This window comes from Synchiropus splendidus, chromosome 1 (genome assembly GCF_027744825.2).
Source record: "Synchiropus splendidus isolate RoL2022-P1 chromosome 1, RoL_Sspl_1.0, whole genome shotgun sequence".
Classification (NCBI taxonomy): Eukaryota; Metazoa; Chordata; class Actinopteri; order Syngnathiformes; family Callionymidae; genus Synchiropus; species Synchiropus splendidus.
In genome coordinates, this window is record NC_071334.1 from 5,281,287 (window position 1) to 5,303,767 (window position 22,481).

The window sequence follows — 22,481 nt, forward strand, 5'->3', positions numbered from 1 at the left end:
CTGAAATACATGGACATTTATATTGTCACTGAAACTGGAAATAAAAAATAAAAAAATAAATTATATATATATATATATATATATATATATATATATATATATATATATATATATATATATATATATATATATATATATATATATATATAATCCTTATCTTCATCAAATAAAGCAGATATAAAGCAAATATTTAACCAGTTCGATTATTGTTTACTAATATATATATAGACAGAGAGAGAGAGAGCTAGAGAGAGAGAGAGTAATAATTATATAATATATAATATAATTATTATTATATCATATATATGGTAATAATTGTGAGAAAATATTTAACCAGTTTGATGTTTATGTACTTTATATTTATTATATTTCCTTTATATGTTTTTAATTTATTATATATTTCCTTTATATTTTATTTTATATTTTCATTGAAACTGGAAATAAAAACATATATATATATATATATATATATATATATATATATATATATATATATATATATATATATATATATATATATATATACAGACAGAGAGAGAGAGCTAGAGAGAGAGAAATAATTATATAATATATAATATAATTATTATAATATAATATATATAGTAATAATTGTGAGAAAATATTTAACCAGTTCGATGTTTATTTACTTTATATTTATTATATTTCTTTATATGTTTTTAATTTATTATATATTTACTTTATATTTTATTTTATATTTTCATTGAAACTGGAAATAAAAGTATATATATATATATATATATATATATATATATATATATATATATATATATATATATATATATATATATATATATATATACATATATATATAGTTTTTTTGTTTGTTTTTTTCTTTTCCCTCAATTATTACCGCTTTATTTGAAGAAGCTGAGGATTTAAAACAAAGGAAGTGAATGAGTGAATGAATCTCGGTTCGAGCAGGTATAAATCCTTGTTTAGTGGCGGTGAAGTGTGTCACGTGTCGTCATGTTGAGGTTGGGTTCAGCTGCAGCGCAGACAGAAAATAGAGAAGAACAAACGCTGATCGTCTGCGTTTGAATTTATGTCAATATGGAGCAGGAATTGTGTAACAGTTTGAAATTATTAATGAAACGACCAGTAAAGATTGATAAATAATCCAGCAAGGGACGATTCAGGGGGGAACAGAGGGGAAACTACGTTCAACACTTCAAACTCATACGATCCCATTCGCTTTGAAACCCATCAGTCGTGGGTTCAAGACGAGAAAATGAACTTTTGTTTTCGCGTATGATCAGTCTTGAGAACTGAGATCCGCGTCACGTGACCCCCTGTGAACCCCGAGGAATGCGTTGATACTTGTAGCTAATCCGAGCCCTCGGATTTCCAAGCGCCACACCGCCGATATTTCACTGAATCCCGCCCCGTTTCCACAGAAAAACCTGGTCAAATGAAGCACCCTCCCCCACCTCGCTCGAGCAGCAGCAGCAGGAATGAGAAGTGCGTTCTCCTACGGCATTTGAACGCAGCACGACAGCAGGACGAGTGCATGCGCGCATGCGCCAGGATTCAGAATTATCGATACCGTATCTGCTCCGTAACATTGTTCCTGACATTTAACTCTTGTCGGCGCGGCTTCGCCTCACAATTCATTTTATTTTTTTTAGCCAGCAACTTGCCATTGATGTGCCGACGGGAGAACTTGTAGCCACCTCAGTGTTGTTGGCGTGCGGCTGGAAGACTCAGACTATGTCGGCAATTAAAACAAAGAAAGTCAAAATGGCTACAAAGTCTTGCCCCGAATGCGACCAACAGGTAGGACGATTTCCCGTGCTGCGTCCGTGTGACTGACTTTGGTGTGCCCGTCTAAGTTGCGGGTCCGTGTTGTGGAGTGGAGGAAGGCGGGCGGTCGGTCGGTCGCCAGCTCTGCAGACGGAAATGACCGAGCTCCACTCAGCACGATGGAGCTCGCAATATCACTCCAGCAAACGCTTCTGTCTCCGACGCCAGCCGCCGCCTGGAATATTCATATTCGTGGCACAATATCGCCATCACAGGGGGCTGGCTGCTCCACGCCAAAATAGCTGACTTTGGATTTGATATTTTCTTATCGTCGTCGATCTTTCAACAACGCGAATAAATGAATTTTCTGTCCGCACTCCCCGGTAACAGGCTCCATTTTACATTTGTACTTGTTAAATAATGCTGTGTGCAGCGGCGCCAGCCCCGGGCTTTGTTTTATTGTGTTGTATATCAGAAAAAAATAGTCTGTTTATACGCCAAAGTGGTGTCGTCATCATGGCGCCTCAGTCCACGAAACCCCGGGGAGATTGTGCTGCTGCCGTTTTTCTCAAACTTTATTGTTAACAAGGTTGGCGTGGGGGTGGGGAGGCTGCTGCATGGAAGTCAGTGACATGGAGCAAAACAAAGCAATGGGAACTTGCGAGAAACGCCAGCTCACTTTGTCACTTTCAGTTTTGTATGAATTAAAAACAAATAAGAGACAGAAAACGAGGGTGTGACACATCATCATGCATTGTTTACCTTGCTCTCACCTCTGTTGAGTTACAAGGCATTTTGTAAACATTGGTTTTATTGATTTAAAAAAAAGAAAATATCAGTGTAAATGCCATTTTTTAAGAGAAGGTTGTGCACATCCGGTTCCTGCCTGCATTTATTTGAGAGCAGTCATGTGCAAGAGGGTGATGTCACCAAGTCGGTGTCTCTAATGTTTCACATTCTCATGTGGTCATTACACAATGCTGAGGATTTTCACACCTGATCTCTGTCGCACTATTGGCCAGAAGGATGGTTGGATTTTGAATACTCTTTTTTTAAGACTCTTACAGGAAGACAGACAAGGCTGGCTGTCAAAATCCAATTATAATCTTCACAGATTTAATGTCACAACACAATGTTCTGTGCGCCGCTCATCTGTAACTTTGATAAACCTCCACTCAGTATCTCAGTAGATATTACATATCTGCTGATACTACACAATATCTCCACTCAGTAGATATTATGTATGTGAGTGCCTTCTTCTGCCTCGTTTAAATTGCTCTCTACTGACCCCTAGAGGAGCCTCCGAGCTCATTCCATCATGAGAAGGGGCCACTGCTGGGAAGAGCAGGCATCCACATAATTAGAAAAGGCCTCACAAACATCTGGCAGTAAAGAGTCTTTTAAAAAAAAAATCTGGATCACTCCCTCTGTCATGCTACATGCAGATGTCATCCAAAGCCATCACTTTTTGAAGTTATTTTGAACCTATACAGACCAACCAACGCAGTGGAAAACATAACCTCCTTTTTGGGGGTGAGAATTTTGTTTTTAAATATTTAAACTGCTGGTTCACCCGACTGTTTTCGGACTGCCTGTCATCAGGTTGAAGTGAGTGGTGAGGTTATTCCAGGAAATCTTATGTGTGTGAACTAAACCCTTCAGCCCCGTGAGGCCTTCCATCCGCCAACTTCTGCCTCTTCAAAACTGAATGAACCAGTGTCAGTTTCCCTTTTAGTAACCGGAGGCTAATTTTAGCACAAGGCGTCTCACAAACGTTTTCTCTGTGCTGATGCATCATGGGAAAACCTTTTTTGATTGTGCCGATTGGGCACCTTGTATGACAGAGGTGGGCAATTAAAGTTCCTAAACTGTAACTGTTGTGAGGGGCCATCATCGAAAGAAAGACAGCAATGACGACAAAGCATGACGGCAAAATATCCCAAATATATACTTAAGTAACAAGGACAAAATGAACCTTAAGTGAAAGGTACGATATTAAGAAGTGTAAATATATCATGAAATATTTCATTTTATATGCATTTAATTTGAACATAAATCAACATAACTATGGACCAGATGTTCATGATAAAAAGGCAATTTATTTCAAAATATATTTTTCAATATTCCATCAGTGTATTTTGAGGAACAAGAAAAACTTGCAAAAATGGCCAATGAAAAGAATATATATTTATATTTATATATTGACTGCTGAAGTAGTGGCAGTGGTGACTAAAGGAGAGAACAAAAAAAAGCAGAAAAATGACAACATATCAGTTATAGTTTTGGTCTGACGTCAAAAGGACCATGACAATACATGCATCGGGCTGCATATGGCCCCCAGGCCGCACTTTGCCCAGGACTGTTGTAAGAGGTTGAGAATTTTGAATGGCGTTATATGTTTGGCGAGTCAGTGAAAGAAGTGACACGTTTTGTTATAGATGTAATGCTAATTTAGGTCATACAAGTTTTGTTTCCGGCAGTAATACAGCAAGCCATTCACATGTCAAAGTATCATGTTGAAATTCATTCAAAACAAGCATTGCATGTCAAGCAGGAATGGCCCGTATGAATAGCGTACTCACACACCACAGATCAAGATGATGGTGTATGAAGTGTTTTATTAGGTGTCACAGAGACGCTGATCAAATCTCACGTACTCATGAAGTGGCTTTGCTTCAAAATGTAATTTCAAGTGTTTGTTGTTTGATAGTTATTTCACACATGTGGCCTTGCAAGGAAGTGTCTCTGACACAGAAGAGACAGAGAGGCAGAAGGTTAGCAACACACGAAGGACTAAAACGAACACAACACAATCACTACTTCACATGCAAAACCAAAACACAAACTATAGCAGAAAAAGAAGACCGACAATAACACACACACACTTGCATTTATGACCTTGTGGGGACGTTGTCATTGTCATAACCCTTTCCCCAGCCTCTCCCCCTAAACCTAACCCTCCAAAACACACGGCTCACCTGAACCAAACTGAAACCCAGTTATTTTGAAGTTTTCATCCTCAAAATGAGGCTTAACCTCAAACCCCCACAAAGTAGGATAAACAAACCTGCACACATACAGAGAGAAGGGGTTTACACACAGTTACACACAAACACTGGTGTGAAAACAAGGAAAGGCGGATTGAGAGCCAACGTCTGAATCATGTGAGTCGTAATATTGACTGAGTTCTATGCCATGTATCAGCGAAGTGTTGACACAAATGTGGTATCACTTGTCATGTAACGTGTTTGCAGTGTATCAGAGGGTTGAAATAAACTCACAAAGTTTGTGAAATGGCTGCATGAGTCAAAACTCACATTTCCGTTCCGTTTATTCAGCAAAATGGGAAGTGAATAACTTGCTTTTTTTTTTTTTGTCTCTTCCCTCCAGATTCCTGTGGCCTGTAAATCCTGTCCGTGTGGCTACGTGTTTATTAGCCGGAAACTTCTCAACGCCAAGCTCAACGAATGTCTGTCGCCAGATTCGCCAGGTATTGAACATGAAACCGCCTGAACTCTGCTTTTGCACGAAGCGCTGAGAGCACCAGTGATGCGACGTTCAAATCACATGAATGTTGTTCAAAGTGTGACATTCGCTGTGATGGTAAAATAAATGATAAAAGGTAGTATTAATGAAGTATTACATGAGCATTGTCATTATAACATCTATTGTATTGGAAGCTCTTCAAACATGAGAAAAAAGTTACCGAAGTAACTGTCATTTACGGCCCGTAATTTTCCTCATAAATCGGTGGAAAAGCTAAACATTATTGAATCAGCGTGTGGTTCGTTGTGTTAGGCGACTTCAAACATCTTAATAAAAGCTTTTGGAACTAGTGCAGTGAGCCAGAGTGAAGATGGAGGCCGCAAACCGAGGGGAGGAGGTGTGTTGGAGCGCCCTCTGCTGGTCATGTGGAGCACAGCGCTCTGAACTCCATTCAGATGCGACAGCAGCACAGTTCTGTCCTCTGAGGAAGAAGTAGTGGTCCCTTGTGGTCTGTATACTGTTTTGGGTCGATCTCAATATTACAACTGCTTCAAGGAAGGTTATACACCTGGTACTGCAAGTCATTTTATGGGTTGTATCTGAGTTGAGGTTGTGTTTAGCAGCTAATGTCATGTCACGTCCTACGTATGATGATGCTGTGTTTTTAAGTTTCTGCGTTAGGAAGTTCTGCCTCGCGTCTCTCTCTTGACGTAGCCTGACGTCACAGTGCATGATAGCAGCGCTCCATTGTCTTCATCAGAAAAATGACAAAGAGGGCTTTGTGTAAGACCAGGAAAACAAAACATTAAATCCAAGACAGATGTGTATGTATATGTAGTATACTAGATCATCTGATGCACTCACAGACCCGGGGCCCGTTTCAGGAAGGTGCTTCAGTGAGAAGCCTGAGGTGGTTTTCCTGGAAACTGTATATAGTTATATGACGCCACATCAGCAAAGCTCTGTGTCAGTTACCATGGCAACATACGCCGTGAACCAAACCTGCGAGTTGAAGCGCAGGTACTGCGGCATGCAGAGGGGCCGGCACTAACACTAGTCGACCAATAGGAAAACACTGTGCATCATTGGATTCAAGTTTGGGATCCTTTTAACATCAAAGTCACAGCAAATAACATTGTATTTTACAAACGCTGTTAGATGAAGACACACCGAACAACACAAGTCAGTTGTGCTTTACTTTATTATTATATTTATACATGTTTTTAGATTCCTATTTAGTTGCAGACAGGTCTGTTTTGCCTCAATAGAGTGCGCTCTAACACTTCAGATGAAAGGTCTGTCTCTCTACTTCAGGCAAACTTTGACTCACCATCTTCTTCTCTGTGTAAACGGTCAGTGATGATTCCATCTCAGTGGGAGGAGCCACTGTCTTTCACCCGTCGACGAGTCATGTTCCACTGATGAGGCCTTGTCCTCATGCACAAGCTGTTTGCAGATCAACTTTTTTAACCTCTGTCTTGAAACCCAAAAACTCCGATCACAGTAGGACCACCTACGCGTCCGGTTTCCTCCCCAGGCCGTCGGTCCGTGGCGTCTTTCAATCAATATTTTTCCGATCACATTTGTTTGAAATCACAGAAAGGTTTAAAGGCTTCTGCCATCCTCAAGACAGAAGTGAGACAGACCCGGGGGCTCAATGCGGCCCTTTGACTGTATATATGTGTGAGTAAAACTATGCAACTGAGCACGTCGGTATGTTTCTGACATTTGTGTCTTGTGCATTGTTTTTTTGTCTATTATGATGCAACTGAAACATAACTTCCTCGTTTTATTTTTATTTTTTTTATTTGTCTTTTCCGTCGACTATTTTAGGAGTATTTCTTGTCCCTTAAAATACATCAGAATTGAAAGTATATTCTGAAATATATGAGACACATTGACAATATTTAAATTGAATATGGGTTAGATTAAATAAAACACAACAAACCCATATTTTTGGTGTATTTCTTATTTATTTTCATTTTTCTCGTACCCTCCTATCTTTGCGCCCCTTGGGAAGTTGACTTTCCCACCCCTGATGTAAGACGTGGTGAACTTGTGAAGGGACATCGGGGTATAACAGAGAAATCATTGTGTCAACCCAACAGACAAACTGGAATCGAAGCGGCGGCGAACCGAGCGCATTCGCAAAGACAGAGTTGACCCTTCGTTGACCAGCGACATAGAGAACAAGCGGCGGCCTCGGACCAACAGTCAGTCAGATCCGATCAGGAGAGGACGAGGTCGACCCAAAACGGTGGGGCTGAAGAAGCAGGAGGAGGACAAAGGTAAGTCAGAGGTGTCACGCCTGGACCTTCCTGCTTCTAATGGTGCCCTTTGCTTCCAAAGAGAAACTGGAGAAGGAGGTGGATATTTACGCTGGACTGTCTGACGAGAGAGCCTTCGTGTTCTCCGTGGCTCTGGCTGAGATCAACCGCAAGATCCTGGGTCAGACCCTCATCTTATAGACTCTGGCCTGGACACCTGCCGGGACCCGAGGTGGCGGCAAGAGGACGACCAAAGAGGCGACAACCCGCTGGAACTCACAGTCACACGCTACTGTCTTTTTCCATGAGCCTGAACCTGGAGGCGTCGGTACCAGCATGCTCACTTGTATATTAACTCTACGCATTTGTATTTTTCTGTCAGTATCTAGAACCGATTGTTATTATTGAAATAAAGATTTTACCGAATTATAACTGTTGAATCATATCTTAGCTGTCTGTCATCAGAGAGAATATTGTTTATCACTGCCATCATCCATTTTAATACTTACTGAGCTGTTCATGTCTTTTGTTTAATGTTTTAATACTCTGACGTGTGTGTTGTTCTGTTATTTATTTTGGGTCAGACAAGGTTACACCTTTGGCTGGTGTCATGTCAAGGCCGCCTTCCATGACAAGCCTGTTACAGTTGCGACCCAGGAATTGATATTGAGGATAACTGAATGCATTTTGTTCTTTTTTTCATGTAGAATTAAATTTGTCCCAGTCATGCATTAACCCCTGGTTTATTTTCTTTTATTTATTCTGTTGTCTTCTCTCATCCTCATGTCACTTTTCATTTTGTTGTTTGCTCACAGCACCTGTGGACAGTGTGAATGTGCAGGCTTCTCCAGGCCACTTCCATTCAAGGCACATGTCTGCCGCCATCCTTTCTGTGAGACTGTTTCACCAGTGAGGTAGATTCATCTGAGAACTGCTCTCAGCTCCAGTTATAGAGTTGAGCTCAAGATGGAAACGGTGATTTAGAATACGTCATCTCTATATACTACGCTCATGGTCCTGTCATGAAAATTTTTTTATGTTTTCTGTCTTTCCAAATATATCAAAAACTGATCATTGGAGTCTCTAGTTGCTCTGATTTTACAACAATAGGTACAAGTCCGGATTCATTGAGTTATGATCAAAAATGGCCTCATTCTATGACACCAGTGCCTTTCCAGTTGCTCTCAAAAATGTACTGCAGTAGTGCTCGCTGTTGTCGTATTTCATATATCTTAACTGAAGTGATATGAATTACTTAAAATATTTTGATTGTCTGTAAATTCCCACACTATGCAATTCCCTAATGCCCTTCATAGAATTACAGTCATGACCAAAGTTTTGAGAATGACACAAATATGACATTTTCACAAAGCCTGTTCCTTCAGGGTTTTCAGGTGTTTACCAGATGTTTCTATGGTATAATGACATACAATTAGAAGCATCTCACAAGTATGAAAAGCTTTCATTGAGAATGACATGCAATAGGTCAATATTTACAGTGTTGACCCTCCTTTTTTTTTTGCTGTCCATCAACTTGTGAACCAAATCCTGACTGATGGCCGTCCGTCCATTCTTGCATCATCAGTGCTTGGAGTTTGACAGATTTGCGGGGCATTCTTCATCACCATGTTGCCCCTGGATGGATGGGAGAAGTTCTGGTACCATTCTGGTCTCAGGACGCTTCACTGTTGGCATGAGACAATAGCGATGGTAGCGCTCACCTTGTCTTCTCCGAACAAGCCTTCCTCCAGATGCAATGGGACAGGGGATTCATCAGAGAGAGACATGACTTTACCCGAGTCCTCAGCCGTCCAGACCGTGTAACTTCTGCAGAATATCAGTCTAAGTGGCTTCTTTGCTGCCCTCCTTGACACCAGGCCTTCCTCCAACAGTCTTCGCCTTACTGTGCACCTGCCTGCTGCCATTTCTGAGCAAGCTCTCAGAGTGGGCTCTCTCACAATCTTGCCTAAAAACACAGCGATGAACGAAGAATGGTACCTCTGAGAGCAACTTCTCCCAACCATCCAGGGGCAACTTGGTGATGAAGAATGCCTTTCCCAGCAGGATGGAGCACCTGGCCATAAAGCAAAGGTCATGACAAAATGGCTTAGGGAACAAAACATGAAGATGTTGGGCCCTTGGCCAGGAAACTCTCCAGATCTTAATCCCATTGAGAACTTGTAGTCAATCCTCAAGATGCGGGTGGACAATCAAAACCCCACAAATTCTGACAAACTCCAAGCATTGATGATGCAAGACGGCCATCAGTCAGGATTTGGTTCACAAGTTGATGGACAGCAAAAAAAAAAGGAGGATCAATGCTGCAAATATTGACCTATTGCATGTCATTCTCAATAAAAGCTTTTGATACTTGTGAAATGCTTCTAATTGTATGTCATTATACCATAGAAACATCTGACAAACACCTGAAAACCCTGAAGGAACAGGCTTTGTGTCATGAGTGTAGCCTTGAATTCAATTAATTCGTGCTTTTTACACCACTTTCGTTGTCAAAATGATGAACATGGACGTCGTAATGTCTGTAGAAATCATGACTTTGGTCCGCCAGAGTTACCTGTCACGCTCAGCACAGCCACCGAGACACTGTTCCTTTAAGAGACGTCATAGATGACGTCACTCAAGCCCCAATTTCCTTCAAATTCCAATAAATACCGGGACTCATATCAAACCGAGGGCAGACTAACGGTTTGTAACAGACGCATGCGTCAAATCGAGGGCGGTACAGATGAAATGAAGTGGATGTTTCGCCGAGTTTTATGGCGGGGAAACCAATAAATAAATCAATAAAAGCAGCCAGTATCTGGGGTCTGTGCTTCAATAAAGCTGGGTTGGAAATAAAAAAAAAAAAGGATCCTCTTAAGGTGCGCGCGTGTGTCGGGGGCGTGCTTCTTGTGTGTGTGCGCGCGCGCGTCGCTGGTCCTCTCAGCGGGATGTAGGCTGGCGTCCCTCCCAGAGTCCGCGGAAGGAGCCGTGGCCGCGTGTCGACGCTGATCGCTGGATGTGTGTCCGTGCTCCAAGCGACTATGCTGCGCCTTCTACACCGATCGCTGCCTCGCGCTCGCCGCTCCGCCGCCTCCAGGAGCCTGGGCACCGCCGCGGAGCCCGGGCACGCGGGCCGCCCGCGGGAGAGGACCCTGACTATGGAGACGCTGAACCCGCTGGTGAAGGCGGTGGAGTACGCGGTGCGGGGCCCCATCGTCACCAAGGCGGGAGACATCGAGAGGAGGCTGCAGCAGGTGCGTCGCCCCCCTGAGTACCGCGTTTCTGTGAGAGAGTGGCAGCGGGAAAGATGGCAGCAGAGCTGGAGGCAGACAGGTTGCATCATCCTCTGTGTGTGCGTGTGTGCGCGCTCGCTTCTAGCGGTCCTCAGAACGACTCTGTGAGAGTGTGTGTTTTGATCAGGATAGCGTTGAAATAACAACGATTAATAAGCGACACATAAGTTTCTACTCTTCCGTCATCTTTATTTTATTTTATTTTATTTTATTTTATTTTATTTTATTCCAAAGCACTTTGCTAGATGGTGGTCCCCACTGACCATGGCAATAAATCTGATTCTGATTCTGAAGTGACTTATCTGATGCTGTGTGTCTGATGAAGTCACTAGTCGCTTCAAATATGACTCCATGGATTCAATTCAATACTCAAATAATATCTTTGAAACTGCAGATCCTTGAAGTGGCGAGAGAAAAACGTAGTTTAGTCCATGTATTGTCGTCCGTCTTGTTGCCGGTGGAGGCAGAATTTGCAGTTTGAACAGAGGGAAACGTGAGGAATGTATACAAACTGTGCCGTGCATTCAACACAAGGAGGGAAAACAAACACGCCATGTGATCACACCTGTCTGTCAGTCACTTTGTCCCACAGGAAATAGTGAGAAAACTGAAAAGTTCATCAGGCTTGTCTCTGTGAAACAGCCTCTCCTTTCCAGATCACCCGGAGACTCGACGGATATTGCAAGTGCAGCAAGTGAGAGTGATTTGTTTTTGCTTCTGTGTTCAGGGAGTGAAGCAGCCGTTCAGCGAGGTCATCAAGGCCAACATCGGAGACGCCCAAGCAATGGGTCAGCAGCCCATCACCTTCCTGCGACAGGTAACTCTCGCTTGGTTCCTCACGCTCGTGCTGACGCCCAGCTTCGTACGAGGTGTTTGTGAGAACCGCGAGTGGACGACGCGCTGTGTCGCGCAGCAGGTGTAGGTGATCAGCTCCGTCACTCGCAGCTGCTGACTAACCAATGGTACCAGGCTGGTGTTTGAGGTTTGGGGGGGAGCAGAACCATCAACCTGGACCGCTGCTCAGCATTTTTCTAAACTAGCCTCGCGAGTTGAGCTCCAGTGTAGCTCATGTATGAGGGAGAATATATCCTCCTGCCTTACAGACTGACTTTACCAGGGGAAGTTGCTGCTGCTGCTGGACTATGAATTGGACCGCAGGCTAACGTCTCCCGCTCTTTGGTGACGTCATAGTGTGAAGATTAGTGACTGGGACTGGACTAGCATGTCTGGCCATTCTTACTGAAGCTGACGTCCCTGGGTAAAATGAAAAAAACAAACACACAAACAAGGGCACGCAGCCGATCAAGAAGTGACAGAGAAACCGAGGAGAACGTGTTGTCATTTGCCGAATTGTTGACAGTATAAACACTAGTTTTTGATCATGAGAAGTAAATCTGCCCTCAGTCTGCAGCTGTCCTCACACGCACTGTTTATATATCTGGCCAAAATGTGCGAGTTCCGTGAGCTTCAGTCATTATGATGTTTTTTGGAGGGGATTTTTCCGTGAATCACACACGGAAACCATCATGTTCATGTCCACCTCCAAGATGCATTACATTGTTTTTATGTTTCCATTTGGTTTTCATTTGTTTGATGACGTTCATCTTTAAAAAGAGACCATTTTCCTGATGGCGTGGCGGCTCTTATTTAAGCAGCGGCTGCGCTTGTTTATCTAGTTTATTTAGTTACCCTTATTTAAGTCTATCTGAAGGCATTCATTGTGCCTTCAACTCAGGATTTACGTTTCAATCTCAAAGTGAAAGTAGTGGAGTTGATACCTCCGCTTCTCCAGCTGTGAGTGTAGCCGACAGCGTGTCAACATCTGGTTGTCGCCGTCCCTCTTTACATGTCGACGTGTCCCTATGTCAACAGCCACCAAAGACAAGAGGTCACTTCCTCCATTGTTTGCTTTTCCTTTCAGCATCTTGAAAACTTCTTCAGGAGAATTATAACTCGCTACAAAAGTCACTGTGACTTCAGCTCACCTCCTGCTTTGGTAGCCACACCTCTCGAACCGCTCCAGAGGAAGCAGCCGTTTCTTTAGTGTCTGGAGATGTTACCCTGCATAACTCTCATCAGCTTTGCTCTGTCTGAAACTGTATCAGCCCCTGAGATTAAATCTCGCCAGCCGAGTCGTATTATGCGGCATGCTATAGCGGGAAACACAGATGATCAGATCACCTCCACAACTGTATGAAAACCGATGCAGACGAGCGTTTGAAACCTTGCCCTTCAACAGGCGAGTAAGTGGAGAGTGTAAATGTCAAGAATTAGTCTGCAATATTCCTAAAAATGGGATGATGAAATATGGGGAGGTGATGGTTCTGGAAGAAACCCTGTTGTGAGTCGGTGGTGAAGGAGGACGTTGTTTTGAAGCTGACCACTGAGAAGGCTAAAACTGCTTTATCTTGATTTAAATAAAGCCTGCCATTTCTGTTTGTCACGTGATTTGTGGTATTTGAAAATGTGGTCCCAGTTTTTTATTTTATTGTATTTGGCTTTACTCGCAGAGTTTCAGTTCGGTGCATCCCTGGTTGAAGTAAGACGTCGCCGCGTTTCTCCTCAGGTGGTGGCGCTGTGTAGTTTTCCCGAGCTCCTGGAGAGTCCAGCCTTCCCTGAAGACGCCAAGCAGCGAGCCAAGCGCGTCCTCCAGGACTGTGGCGGCCAGAGCTTAGGTGAGTGACGTGTCTCTGGATTGGAGACAGCGCAGTGTTTGTGTCGGATTATGTCGGGATTATATCAGGGTTACAGATGCTCGGTGACGGAGTGTAACTTGTAGCTCTTCTTCGTTTTCTACAGGGAAAAACAAAATGTTTCTTGTGTTTTTTCGACTTCTAAACAAGGCAGTGGAAAGTGCTGAGGGAACACTTCAAATGTTTAAGGCTCACTGGTTAGTGTTTACCAGGGTTAAGTGAACAATAGCAAGCTTGTCCCGGCCTCAATCCAGTTCTATTTGTTAAACTCACTCAACCCTGGTGTGTTCAGCGCTGTCATGGCGACCAGTCCATTTCAAGCTACATCACTAATGTGTCTCCTGGCAACGATGCCTTCGATTATTCACATCAGCCTCGCCGATTGTGTTCGACCGAGTACGCCGTGGTGCCTGACTCCGCTCCTCTCTGGCTTCTCTCAGTCTGGAGAAGCAGCCTGTAAAGCAACTTGTGCTGTTCTCTCAGGCGCCTACAGCAACAGTGAAGGGGTGGAGTGTATTCGTCGGGACATTGCGGACTACATCTCTCGCCGGGACCATGGTGTTCCGTCAGACTGGGACAATGTCTACCTCACTACTGGAGCCAGCGATGGCATCATGGTAAGGGGCAGCTGAATCGTAAGCAAGATCCCGGGAAACACATGGCACTGTCTCGCCTGCTCATGGCAGCCTTGTTTGACACCATGATGATTCAGCATGAAACTGCAGGAAGCATCCTCTCTTAGACCCCAAGACACTTGTCATCACAACCCTGACTTCTACATGAGGGTTTCCACTGCACTGCCACGGCTTAAGAATGATGAATGATGATAAGTGTTTATATGTCCCGAAAGATACATTGTACCAAGTGAGGTCGCAGCAGACATATGAAGGAAATCCATATCAACCTACAGCAGAGTATCAAGTCATTTGGCCCATTTCTAGAGTTCTCCCACGGAGATATAAGAAGCAATAGAGTAACAATGAAGCAGATGGGAAAGTTCAGTTCTGACATTTGCTGAATTGGCGACAGTAAAGACTGTTTCACACTGTCTCGAGACAAACCTCTTTAGGCCCAGAAGTCCGAGATGTCAACACAAGCGAGTCGTGTTTTGGCCACGGACCTGATCCCAGCTGGAGAGCTACACTTTCTTGAGAAACTCTCAGCGGGTGGTGAGCTTCTCACCTCAGGCGACTCTGCGCTAGATGCCGGAAACTACGTGTACAGCGCGACTCCACACAAACCTGATAAATGCCGTAAGGGTCTGATCACTATCTGGGCGCACAACATGGTTCAGAAACAACTTCTCAAACTCCCAGAACACTGAGGTGGGAGCTGCAGGAAAATGGTGCTGGGGAACAGGAGCGCAACGCAGCGGTCTGGGACTAGTGATGTGTGCGGATGTTTGATATCTCACATGTTTTCACCTTTATTAGGCGGATAAACACCTGATTTTATTGACAGACAGATTTGCTTAAATGAATAATGCCACGCTCTACAGTCACTGTTCTCGCTGCTGTGATCCTTCAGCTGTCTGCATGGAGAAGCGCTGATTTTCCCCAAGTTACTGAAGATCACCAGACTATTCATTGATCATTTCTGACGTCTTTCGTGTCTAGTTTTGGCTGTGAAATGCCACATTCTGTTACAGCTGTGGTGTAGCTCCGTCATCAGTTCATACCTGAGGTGAGCACGACTCATTGTCTTTAGAAGTGACAGAGAAATAAGGAGGTGAAGCCGATGGTGGTAAACAGGCTGTCGTGCGGCTCATGACCTCTTCCTTGAGACCTGCTCCGTCGTGGGTCACACACCAGATATGTTGCGCAGAGCGCCGATTGCTGAGGAGGAAAAAAAAATGGACCTGAGGCGCATAGGTGCGAGGCTGCACAGCAGGGGGCGCATCCGACTCAGGCCATCTGTCGGTGTGAAACCGCCTTAAAACTCCTCCATCTCTTCACATGTTCAGCTGGAATGCATGACTCGGAGGCTTCTTTTGGGATTTTCCCCCAAACATGTCCACCTCCATGATGTCTTAGATCAGGTTGTTTCAATGTTTCCACTTCCTTTTAATACGTTGGATCAGGTGACATTCATCCAGCTATGAGGGGTGGTGTTGATACATGAACTTGGCCCAGTTAGAAAAGGAGAGGGCTGAATTATTATGAGTCACTGTGTGTCAAAACACTTGGTATTGGGATAAGATCTCTTGTCATTGACGCAGATATATGGCTGTAGCCCACAGTGATCCGTCTGCAGGCATCAGCTCATTGACAGGATTATATACGTTACTCTGTTCTGCTTAAAGTTAAAAGACATTTTTAAAATGTATTTTGTGTTTTGGCCAAACAGCCCTAAATGTTATGAAGTGCGCTATGGTCACCTCACTCTCCACCGACTCGTGGCTCTGCTGTCCACTGCGTTTCTCCCACTTCTATTTATCGGCGGTTCCTCTGTTTGTCAGACCATCCTGAAGCTGCTGGTTTCGGGCCAAGGTCGCTCCAGAACCGGCGTGATGATCCCCATCCCGCAGTACCCGCTCTACTCCGCAGCCATCTCCGAGCTCGGCGCCGTGCAGGTCAACTACTACCTGGATGAGCGCAACTGTTGGGCTCTGGACACGGAGGAGCTGCAGCGAGCGTTCCTGGACGCCAAGCAGCACTGTCGGCCCCGAGTGCTGTGCATCATCAACCCGGGGAACCCCACTGGTACCAACCGTCTCTCTGCATCTTTTCTACAGTTTGTTTCTGCAAATATCCTGGCAAAATAACAAGCCAGTGTCAGTAGCTGTAGCGTTCCACAAATGAATAGGGATTTTCTATAGGACTTTAAGCACCAGTGCACTTTGGCCCAGGTTCCTTTGGTGGTGTGACGCGGGATTTTTTCAATGAACCAAGGTGCCGTGGCTAGAAATAGGTTTAAAAAACACTGGTGCAAACAACAGCACTGTCTCCCTCACTGTCTCCAGGTCAGGTGCAGAGCAAGAAGTGCATCGAGGAAGTGCTTCACTTCGCCTATGAAGAGAACCTGCTGGTCATGGCTGATGAGGTAACTCACTACTATCTCACTTGTGGATTGTCCAAAAACAGTGTTTCTCCATGTCTTGGCCTTAATGGCGTGATGGAGTCGTGTATAGTCGGCTGCTTTTGCCGTGGCCACAGTTTGTTTTCCATATTCTCAACTGAGCGGCGTATTGTCACCAACTGACGGACTCGCTCTGCCTGTATCTGCCTCCGTCCGTCTTGTCCGTCCGGTGTCGTCCAGTCTCCCAGTGACAGTCACTGACGGCTGGAGAGCTGCGTGCTTGTGTCCCAGCATGAGGGCTGCTCTCACCTGCTCTGTGTGCCGCTGCTGCAGGTGTACCAAGACAACGTTTACGCCCCGGACTGCCAGTTCCACTCCTTCAAGAAGGTCCTGTATGAGATGGGACCAGAGTACTTCAACCACCTGGAGCTGGTCTCCTTCCACTCCACCTCCAAGGGCTACACTGGAGAGTGAGTCTCCTCCGCCTCTCGCCGCTGACCACGGAGGGACGCTGGCCTCATGTGTCTCCCTCTCAGGTGCGGCTTCCGCGGCGGCTACATGGAGGTGTTGAACTTGGATCCGGATGTCAAGGCTCAGCTGGTGAAGCTGGTGTCCGTTCGCATCTGCCCGCCGGTGCCTGGACAAGTGGCCATGGATGTGATCGTCAATCCTCCGAGAGAACACGAGCCGTCGTACGCTCAGTTCATCAAGGTACGGCTGTGGGTCGACCTGTGTGGAGGGTCAGCGAGACTCTTACAGCCTTATTCTCCTTCTCCTCCTCCTTCTTCTCCTTCTCCTCCTCCACCTTCTTCTCCTTCGTCTCCTCCTTCTTCTTCTCCTCCACCTACTTCTCCTTCGTCTCCTCCTTCTTCTCCTCCACCTTTTTCTCCTTCGTCTCCTCCTTCTTCTTCTCCTCCACCTACTTCTCCTTCGTCTCCTCCTTCTTCTCCTCCACCTTTTTCTCCTCCTTCTTCTTCTCCTTCACCTCCTCCTCCCCCTCCTCCGTCTTCTTCTCCTCCTTCTTCTTCTTCTCCTCCACCTTTTTCTCCTCCTTCTTCTTCTCCTTCACCTCCTCCTCCCCCTCCTCCTTCTTCTTCTCCTCCTTCTTCTTCTTCTCCTCCACCTTTTTCTCCTCCTTCTTCTTCTCCTTCACCACCGCCTTCTCCTCCTCCCTCTTCTCCTCCTCCTCCTTCTTCTCCTCCTCCTTCTTCTTCTTCTCCTTCACCTCCGCCTTCTCCTCCTCCTCCCTCTTCTTCTTTTCCTTCTCCTCCTCCTCCCTCTTCTTCTTTTCCTTCTTCTCCTCCTCCCCCTCTTCCTTCTTCTCTTACTCCTCCTTCTTCTTTGCCTTCTTCTTCTCCTTCGCCTCCCCCAGCTTCTTTCCTCATCCTTCTCCTCCTTCTTCTTTTCCTTCTTCTCCTCTTCCACCTTCTTCCTCTCCTTCTCCTCCTCCTTCTTCTTCTTCCCCTTCTCCTTCTCCTCCTCCCCCACCTTCTTTCCTCCTCCTTCTACTCCTTCTTCTTCTTCTCCTTCTTCTCCTCCTTCTTCTTCTCCTTTACCTCCGCCTTCTCCTCCTCCTCCCTCTTCTTCTTTTCCTTCTTCTCCTCCTCCTCCCTCTTCTTCTTTTCCTTCTTCTCCTCCTCCCCCTCTTCCTTCTTCTCCTTCTCCTCCTCCTTCTTCTCCTTCTCCTCCACCTTCTTCTCCTTCTTCTCCTTCTTATTCTTCTCTACCTTTTTCTCCTCCTTATTCTTCTTCTTCTCCTTCACTTCCGCCTTCTCCTCCTCCTCCCTCTTCTTCTTTTCCTTCTTCTCCTCCTCCCCCTCTTCCTTCTTCTCCTTCTCCTCCTCCACCTTCTTCTCCTTCTTCTCCTCCTTCTTATTCTTCTCCTCTACCTTTTTCTCCTCCTTATTCTTCTCCTTCTCCTTCACCTCCTCCTCCCCCTCCTCCTTCTTCTTCTTCTTCTTCTCCTTCACCTCCGCCTTCTACTCCTCCTCCCTCTTCTTCTTTTCCTTCTTCTCCTCCTCCCCCTCTTCCTTCTTCTCCTACTCCTCCTTCTTCTTTGCCGCCTTCTTCTCCTCCTTCTCCTCCTTCTTCTTCTTCTCCTTCTCCTCCTCCCCCACCTTCTTTCCTCCTCATTCTACTCCTTCTTCTTCTTCTCCTTCTTCTCCTCCCCCACATTCTTTCCTCCTCCTTCCTCTCCTTCTACATAACTACAGTAATACAGTACAGCCACAGTCATGGAAGCTTTGAGCCATTTGAAATGAGTCAGAATCTCATCATCAGCACGACATGACTTGACTTCAGGAGCACCTGTACACACACGGTCGGGTCGTGTGGACCTGTTATCACTTGTGGTTTGTTGGCAGGAGAAGAACTCGGTTCTGGATGCGCTCGCCCACAAGTCCCGGTTAACGGAGCAAATCCTCAACTCGGTGCCTGGTATGCAGTGTAACCCGGTCCAAGGGGCCATGTACGCCTTCCCCCAGATCTTCATCCCACCCAGAGCCATCCAGGAAGCCCAGGTCAGTTCTCCTGCCTCACATCCTGTTTAGCATCTCTTCCACATGTTGGCTTCTGACTGACAGACCTGAGGCTCAGTGAAGCCAAACTTGCTTCTTCAGTTCTGCCTCTTGAAACTCTGACACGTGTCTGTTGTTGCTCCGGCAGCTGCTGTCCATGGCTCCCGACATGTTCTACTGTCTCAAGTTGCTGGAGGAAACCGGAATCTGTGTGGTTCCAGGGAGTGGATTTGGTCAGAGGGAAGGGACCTATCACTTCAGGTGAGCTGGAACCTGCTGGTGGTGTTGACTGACTCGTGTGTTGACCATCTCTGCCGGCGCAAGCTGCTGAGTGTGTTCTCAGTCAAAACGGCTGCGATGGTTGTGATATAAGAACATCACTTCAGGTCCTCAGAAAGAGCTGGGGAGGATCGATTCTGAAATATATCACGATTGTTGTCAAGATGTTAAGAAGCTGAAATGACAGATGTTTATTCCCCTTCAGGATGACCATCCTGCCGAGCGCAGAGAAGCTGACGCTCCTCTTGGGCAAGCTGAAGGACTTCCACCTCAGGTTCCTCGAACAGTACTCAGAAGCTCAGACCAGTGTTGGAGAAGTCCCTGGAGACGGGCTCCAGTGAGGGACGAACTCAGCAGCCACTTCAGTTTTTATTGTTTGTCTGGAATGTGGCCCAAGCATGTGCCTTCCCCGATGAAAGGCTTCCTGCTCAGTGGAGGTGTTGAGGAGCCGTCTGAGCTCCAGAGAAGAAGGGAAAACCATCGAAGCTGCTCTTCTGATGTGTTGAGGCCATGGAGCTCTTGTTGCATATTTTTTAGACATTAAACTTGGTTGTACATAATTAATCCAGGCCTGGCTGTTGTACATGAGTCGAGCTGTTTACTTGTTTTGACAACTCTTTCATAATGAGACGCTCTTCTTGTGTTGTATTAAAGCTGCTGTGCTTCTCTCTTCCTGGCCACTCGTCCTTTTCAAACCTGTCAAAAACACCACACTTGCAACAGGACAGGGCTGGAGTTTTCCCTGACCAGAAGTTTCTGAGGTAAAGTTGCGAGGAGGCAGGGACGTGTTTCAGTCAGTGACTGTTTGGGGAAACACATGGTGAAGTGCTACTTGTCTGAACAGGAAGTGTAAGAGACCGTGATCATAGCGTGCAAGGAGAATGGCTAGAAAACAAGGTAGATCTGGGTAAAAAACACTGAAGACATGACACAAGTCTGAGTCCTCAGAGAGAGATAGACAGTGTTTCTATCGGATCCCGATCAGCCGAAGTGAGAAACAAAGGTTTTCAACTGTCTAGATCGAACAAATGTCGGGAAGTTATAGTGGATGAAGCAGTCACAATGTGGGAGAGAAAGAGCAGCGTGGGGCAGGTGTGTGCTCCCGAGTGCTTCACTAGTTTCTCTTCTCTCCGATGAAGCTGTTTCCCTTTTGGTCAGATGCTATTTTTCTATCTTTTCTCTCAACAATAAACATTGTGTTTGGCTTCCTTTAGAACAGGGGTTCTTGACCTCTCTGATCTCATGGCCCACCTTTCCCAGAACAACTGGACCCGGGGCCCGTACAAGGAATAGAACTGACTCTTGATTTCATCTGTGATCAACAACCATATTTAATCTACTGACATGTAAACAAACCAAAACCTTGTGAAGTGACATGAAACCATGTGATCATCGCAGAGATATTTGTCATTGAAAAGTCCAACCAGCAGCAGAAGCAGGTGCAAGTCAAATAGAATTGACTAAATAAAAAAATGCACTTGATGCAAACTGTTGAGAAAATTGAAAATACAATTCTGAATAAAATAAATATAACAAAACCATGTCTAAATATCATAAAATAAAAATGTATTTTATTTCAACTCCAAAGAAGATGAAGAAGAAGTGTGAATAAAAGTATCATATAAAATGTTCCAATTAATTTTCAAAAATGGTTGCTTTCATGAAGAGTTTTTAGTTTTTTTTTTTCATTTCTGTCTTTTCCAGAACTTCTCCATAGTTGGTAACTACCACAGATTTGCAGCTGTCAGGTCAATTCAGTGACTCACTACTGCCACCATATGTAGCTCATGTATTAAAGCTGAGCGTCTCTCTTTTATTGGCCCTGTAGGGGGCGCTCGCGGCCCAAACATGGGCCCCTGCCCTATGGTTAAGAATCGCTGCTTTAGAAGACCAGTTGTAACCTCAAGCAGTAGCAACAGCTGCACAGTCTGAAATGAACAAGGAACAAACAGCAACCTTTAAAAGAATGTCGCCGTTTGAAACGATTCTTTCTTGCTCCTCAGTTTTGCACAGCAGAGCACGGAGTGGTACGGTCACTGGGCAGTGGAAGACCTGCAGGTCAAGGTCCGAGCGATTTGGCTGAGCTGGCCTTCCATTACGAACGGTCCCTCCCATAGATGCACGCAAACTAGTCATCCATCCATGTTTGTGTTTTTCATTTGTTTATGTACTTGTTTACAAAAAAACTGCAAACAATTGTGAATGTCTTTATATTTTAGCCTATATTCTGTCTCAGAAACCTTTCTTTACGCCAGCAAAAACACAAATTATATGTACTTGGACATTGCATCATTATATATATATAAATATATATATATGCTGAATTCATAACTATAGTGCATATGAATGGTGGGGGTGAAACAAAACACAAAAATATCTTTATTTTATTTTATTATTTTTGGTGCCACAAGCGGCAACCATTCCTGCCAAAAGTGTGTTTGTTCTTCTGTTTTCAAACCCTAGTGTTTGCCATTATGATCCTGTCACCAAGGGAAGCCATGGCAGCAAAGGCACAGGGCTGTGATGCTCAGGATCCAAGGCTCGACAGCAGCTGAGATGAAACCAACAACATTGCCTTTGATGTGACCTTTGACGCCTTGTGACCTCGCGGCGTTGACGTGCCGAGGTCTTGTTATGATGAGGCGTGCGGCGGCGGCGGCAACATTGGCTCAGCAGGACCTCGCCAGGAGAACATTTGGAACCATTCGGACTCCAGACCATGATGGGTTCGGCCCAGTCCAGGCGCTCTCGACCCAGAAACATGTTGACGCAGGCCAAGCAAAAGCTGTGCGCCTTCTCCGGCCTGGCCGCGCGCCAGCGAGGCCGCCACCTCAGCCTGATGGAGATGGACAGCAAGGAGGACATGATGAAGATCATGCTGCAGATGAAGCTCTCCTACCAGGACATGAGCCGCAGGTGCACCAGCGCCGAGCGCCACGCCGTCGCGCTTCAGAACCAGCTCAACCTTGAGATGAGGGCCAAGAAGGAGGCCCAGGATGCCGTGCAGAAACTGACCTCCGAGCTCAGCGTCCAGTGTCAGCTGGTGAAGGAGATGGGCTTCCTCATGAGCGGCTCTTTCGCCAAGCCGCCGGAGAGCCGCGACGCCGCTCCGCAGCCCCTCACCTCTGAGCCCAGGAGCCAGCTGGGCAAGTGGGAAGACACCAT

The 22,481-nt window shown here is 45.4% G+C and overlaps 2 protein-coding genes across 2 annotated transcripts; both read left to right on the forward strand.

Annotated features, from left to right (window-relative positions):
* Positions 1–1,526: 1,526 nt before the first annotated feature.
* Positions 1,527–7,946, forward strand: c1h16orf87 (chromosome 1 C16orf87 homolog). Its single transcript, XM_053882353.1, has 4 exons — positions 1,527–1,794; positions 5,152–5,251; positions 7,356–7,535; positions 7,597–7,946. The coding sequence occupies exons 1-4, from the start codon at positions 1,729–1,731 to the stop codon at positions 7,713–7,715; spliced, it is 465 nt and encodes a 154-aa protein (XP_053738328.1). The 5' UTR covers positions 1,527–1,728; the 3' UTR covers positions 7,716–7,946.
* Positions 7,947–10,429: 2,483 nt separating this feature from the next.
* Positions 10,430–20,621, forward strand: gpt2 (glutamic pyruvate transaminase (alanine aminotransferase) 2). The gene is made up of 11 exons (XM_053860707.1): positions 10,430–10,771; positions 11,538–11,627; positions 13,377–13,485; positions 13,987–14,120; positions 15,962–16,205; positions 16,466–16,545; positions 16,855–16,991; positions 17,058–17,232; positions 18,885–19,040; positions 19,186–19,298; positions 19,522–20,621. Exons 1-11 carry the CDS (start codon positions 10,559–10,561, stop codon positions 19,655–19,657), a joined length of 1,587 nt encoding a protein of 528 aa, XP_053716682.1. The 5' UTR covers positions 10,430–10,558; the 3' UTR covers positions 19,658–20,621.
* The last annotated feature ends 1,860 nt before the right edge of the window (positions 20,622–22,481 follow it).

Excerpts from the sequence above, each read along its gene's own strand:
- gpt2 (XM_053860707.1), top strand. The coding sequence starts at position 10,559 with ATGCTGCGCCTTCTACACCGATCGCTGCCTCGCGCTCGCCGCTCCGCC. Across the intron at positions 11,628-13,376 it reads CCATCACCTTCCTGCGACAG|GTGGTGGCGCTGTGTAGTTT; the intron begins GTAACTCTCGCT and ends GTTTCTCCTCAG. Across the intron at positions 16,992-17,057 it reads TCCAAGGGCTACACTGGAGA|GTGCGGCTTCCGCGGCGGCT; the intron begins GTGAGTCTCCTC and ends TCTCCCTCTCAG.
- c1h16orf87 (XM_053882353.1), top strand. The coding sequence starts at position 1,729 with ATGTCGGCAATTAAAACAAAGAAAGTCAAAATGGCTACAAAGTCTTGC. Across the intron at positions 1,795-5,151 it reads GCCCCGAATGCGACCAACAG|ATTCCTGTGGCCTGTAAATC; the intron begins GTAGGACGATTT and ends TCTTCCCTCCAG. Across the intron at positions 5,252-7,355 it reads TCTGTCGCCAGATTCGCCAG|ACAAACTGGAATCGAAGCGG; the intron begins GTATTGAACATG and ends TCAACCCAACAG.